General features: G+C 34.9%; 2 protein-coding genes across 4 annotated transcripts; one reads left to right on the forward strand and one right to left on the reverse strand.

Annotated features, from left to right (window-relative positions):
* On the forward strand, window positions 1-1,629 carry LOC118733431 (protein stunted). Its single transcript, XM_036462812.1, has 4 exons — window positions 1-165; window positions 300-369; window positions 430-490; window positions 1,459-1,629. The coding sequence occupies exons 1-4, from the start codon at window positions 134-136 to the stop codon at window positions 1,479-1,481; spliced, it is 186 nt and encodes a 61-aa protein (XP_036318705.1). The 5' UTR covers window positions 1-133; the 3' UTR covers window positions 1,482-1,629.
* On the reverse strand, window positions 1,618-3,985 carry LOC118733430 (peptidoglycan-recognition protein LE). 3 transcript variants are annotated; one of them, XM_036462810.1, is made up of 7 exons: window positions 3,788-3,985; window positions 3,457-3,721; window positions 2,750-3,052; window positions 2,510-2,623; window positions 2,386-2,450; window positions 2,033-2,247; window positions 1,618-1,944 (listed from the first exon to the last, which is right to left on the reverse strand). In XM_036462810.1, exons 2-7 carry the CDS (start codon window positions 3,677-3,679, stop codon window positions 1,794-1,796), a joined length of 1,071 nt encoding a protein of 356 aa, XP_036318703.1. In that variant the 5' UTR covers window positions 3,680-3,721; window positions 3,788-3,985; the 3' UTR covers window positions 1,618-1,793. The 3 variants fall into 3 exon arrangements, with proteins under 3 accessions (XP_036318703.1, XP_036318702.1, XP_036318704.1); XM_036462809.1 differs by having other exon boundaries at window positions 3,457-3,878; window positions 3,944-3,983; XM_036462811.1 differs by having other exon boundaries at window positions 3,944-3,982.
* Between the last annotated feature and the right edge of the window lie 297 nt (window positions 3,986-4,282).

A 4,282-nucleotide genomic window follows, 5' to 3' on the forward strand; every position in this document is an offset into this window, starting at 1 on the left:
AACTGTCACATTTCCAACTGTCATATAGCGATTTTTCTTGGACTTCGGCTGTATCGGCGAGTGCATTAGCGTTTTTTTTCGCAAATTTTTTCGATTTTCCACAAGTAAAAAATACAAAAAACACATCAGCAAAATGACCAACGCATGGAGAGCAGCTGGACTTACGTAAGTATTGCTGAGGATTGCGAAAATCCGCGATAATTCAGTTTAATCATCGCTTGATAGCATATCTATTACCATACCCACATTATGTAATATCAATTTGATATGCAATTCCTTATTTGTTTTGTCTGTTCCAGCTACATCCAATACTCCAACATCTGCGCTCGTGTTGTGCGACAAGCGCTGAAGGCCAATTTGCGAACCGATGTAAGTTAAATGCTGAAAATCCATTGAAATAATTGTAATTTATTCCATTTTCTTTCGTAGGCTGCTAAGCGCAATGAGACCCATGTGAGGTTCACTCCTTGGGTCGATGGAAAACCAGCACGTAAGTAAAACATTTAATATACTTAATATTTGAATCAATATATAATCGAACTCCAGAATATGTGCCTACCTTATTAGGGTACATCACAGTAATACAGTAAAGTATGGCAAAGTTTTGGAGAAATCATTTTGTAAAACATTTAGTAAAATGCATCAATGCAGCTAAATTGAACCGACAAGGTCTAATTAAAATTCATGCTTGAATTGTCACCTTAAATTCATAAGAAATAGTCATTAGCTAGAATATTTAAATTTCTTTCTTAAAAATTTAAATCAAAATTTAAGCCTGACGGTCAAGTACCTATTCAATTATTAGAATATTATTTACAAATGTTTAATTTTATTATATTTTACTATTAAATTTTCAGATGAAAAGTAAAACAGCATCGAGCTAAACATTTATTTAAATTATAAAAAAGTATGCGATGTAGTAAGTGAAAATAGACATCAGTTGTTTCGTTTCCCAATTAATTGGTTAAACAACTAACGTTCTTGTTTTTTGCTTGTTTAAGTTTTTCCTCTATGTTCTATTCCTGCTTTCAAACAACGTGTCGTACACAGAATCCAAAAATAAACAAACAAAAATCTCCTGCTTTAAAAAAGTATTCCTGCCAAATGATCGATCAATAATCTTAATATATTTAAGTTAAGTAATTAGTGACTCCCCTAGCACATTACTAACATGGCATTTTCGAATTATAAAAAATTCCCAAGCTCACACATGATCGAGAGTTTCAGCATGCCAACTGCCTAGACTTAAAAAAAAAAACGAAAAGTTCATAAATAACTGTATGTGTCATTTGACTCAACGTTTAATCTTTGTTAATATTCCGATATGACTACTGATGAGCCACCACCATCAATACTACGCTGTTTAATTTTGTTTGTCAGTTTATCGCACATCTATGTCTGTTTGTGTATATGTACATTTATTTGATACAAATAAAATTAATAAATTTATTTTCGCAGGGCGCGCGGTTGAAGAAGCCTAAGAAGGCTCTACTTACGGAACACTATCGCATTTAGTCGCAAAACCCAACAACACCACGGTTTATTTACTTCATTTGTAGTACTGGAATTTTCGATTCTGCATTCGAACGAAAAATTATAAATAAAAACATCTTAAGATAAACATAAAAATTACTTTCTTTTTATTTTATAAAAATATAGGTACATAAAATGCATTGAATGCAAATGCATATTGACGTATAAGAATACTATATCAAAATTTAAAGCTTGATGAATAGAGAATTAAATTCAAAATACAAACATTTGGAAGGCAATGTTTTGGTCTTGTAAGTTTTCTATTCTTTGTCGAGTTCCTCGCCAATATTATAAAAATGTTCCCACGTCTGCAATTCTTCATACAACTTACGACCGGGACTCTCGGTCGAACGGCATTGGCAGTGAGCGATAAGCTTATAATCAGGTGCCAAGTGCCCTTCCTCCACACCTCTGCAGCAAATCAAAAAAATAAAATAAAACGATTATACACATGTACTACTTGTTTGATAAAGGTACAATTTTTTTTGGAATAACAAACCTTTTGAGGAAATTTTTGCATGCGTTCAGCGCAGGTTCACTTGGTAATTCGCGCATAAAACAGCCAATAAATGCAATACCTACAGATTTCGAATTGTAACCGATTGTGTGAGCGCCCACTACACCCCATCCACGTCCTTCGTACACATTACCATCACATCCAACCAGAAAATTGTAAGCAATATCATTCCACTCGCGTGATTCAATGTGAAAGCACTAAGGGATAAAAATTTTTTATTTTACAAATTATTAGTTTGTATTCACTAAGTACTGATAAATTAAATCTTGTAATGCAGTCAGTTGACTAAGCTTTTGTCCATTTATAGCTACTTATTTTAATGCCTTTTACATTACCTGAATGTCACGTATCAACCGCACATTTATAGCTTGTTTCTCGGAGCTCTCTGTGGCTGTGTGCGCTGCAATTGAACAAAAAATATTAAATGACACTCTCACAAGCAGTATGTGGTATGCTCACAAATTATAACCAAATTCACCGGCTCCGGTATAAAATCATAATCTTCCATAGGCCTCTGTGCCAGCCAAGTGCTCCGTGGTAGAACAGCGCAAAGTTCCTTTGGTATTTTATACTCTTAAAAGTTAAATAAATACATTAATTTAAGCTATGGCTAATCATAAAAATGTGATTTGCAAAAATTCAATTAAGCTACATCATGTACACAAAGCGATTAGATATACCATAGCTATGTATACTAACTTATGCGATCGATGAATGCGTCACGTTTCACACGCTCCTCTTGTTCTTCACTTTCCTCCGTTAAGAGCGATTCACTTGCATTTCCCCGTGTGGCTACTGATGCAGTGGAAGTTTGTCGTGATATTTCAGGCAAGCGCTTCTTAATACGTTGTATAATCTGTATGTTGCCGTTAATATTTGTGACATTGCCGATTCTTACATTTGACGAGTTCTCTATGTGCACATTTTCCAAAGTTTGCACGCTATTTATTGAATTGAGTAGTTCACGTAGATTTTCTATGACCACAGCCATATCCGTTGGAGCTAAGCAATAGAAAATAAGGGAACAAGTGCAGAACAAGGCCCGTTTTTCGAAAATTCACCCTTTAGCCCTCCATAGTACCTACAAAATAAGTTTGCCACAAAGATTTGTATACCATTAGAATTAGAAAACACCACGCCCACTCTTCTGCTTTTTTTCTAGCTTAACGGGTCGTAGTACGCACGTGTGCGATTATGTGCCTTTGCCCCTCCATAGTCCCAAAAGTATGTTTGCCAAAAAAAAAAAAAAAAAAATTGCATACCACTAAAATCAGAAAAAAAGGCAGGACCAAAAAAGGGAGGACCACGCCCACTTTTGCGTTTTTTCTAGCTTAACGGGTCGTATTCTGCACTTAAGCCAAGTGTTAATAAAAATTAATTTGAATTTGCTAATAACTACTACTTACTGTACTGCGTGCCTAATACTTTGGTCGTTAAATTGTTGTTTGTTGAGTCGAAATCAGCTTCTGCTTCAGTTTCGTAATCGCCATCACTGCTGGATAAGATGGACGAATCTGCCAATGAAGATATATCATCTTCTATTCCAGAATTACCCAATTGTTCCTGCCGTTCGATCCATTCCCGTGTCGCTGCTTCTTTCTCTGCATTTAGTCCACTAGTTTGCGACATGTTTGAATTCGGAGAGCAAGCTCCACACCACTATCTGATGGTCTATGTAAAGTTTCAAAGCGTAATTTCAAAAGTAATTTGTTGTGAAAGTTTGTAAATTTAACAAACTTGTAGGGGCACTCTTCACGATATAAAATGGAGTTTGCACTATATTTACACGGGATTTACACACAATGTATGTGCAATTAGAGTGCACCATCTAACGAATAAATACTTTTAGTATATTGCAGCTTTTTTATGGATTTAAGTTACTTCTTAACTTACAGCTTTTTTATGAAAAATTTATTGTTGGGCAAAATATTTGCAAATGACATGGGGATGTCGGAAAAACATCGATGTATCGAGAATATCGATGTTTTGCTTCGATGCATCAAAAATTTTCATCGTAAAATATCGATGTACATTTGGACGCATCGAATCAAAAAAAGAGATCAAAGAACATTTTATGCATAGTTCGCGAATTTCTGAAATAAAGTGCTTTGAAAAGTGACAATGCACTGGCGAGAAACTAAACAGTAGGGTTGTGATTTTTTGGACTCCTTTTGAATTTGCAAAGCCGCAAAGGCAATGAACCACATTTGATTTAAATTGGTTTTAGGGCCG

This window comes from Rhagoletis pomonella, unplaced genomic scaffold, assembly GCF_013731165.1.
Source record: "Rhagoletis pomonella isolate Grant_MI unplaced genomic scaffold, Rhpom_1.0 Rhpom_scaffold_00002, whole genome shotgun sequence".
NCBI classification, from domain to species: Eukaryota; Metazoa; Arthropoda; class Insecta; order Diptera; family Tephritidae; genus Rhagoletis; species Rhagoletis pomonella.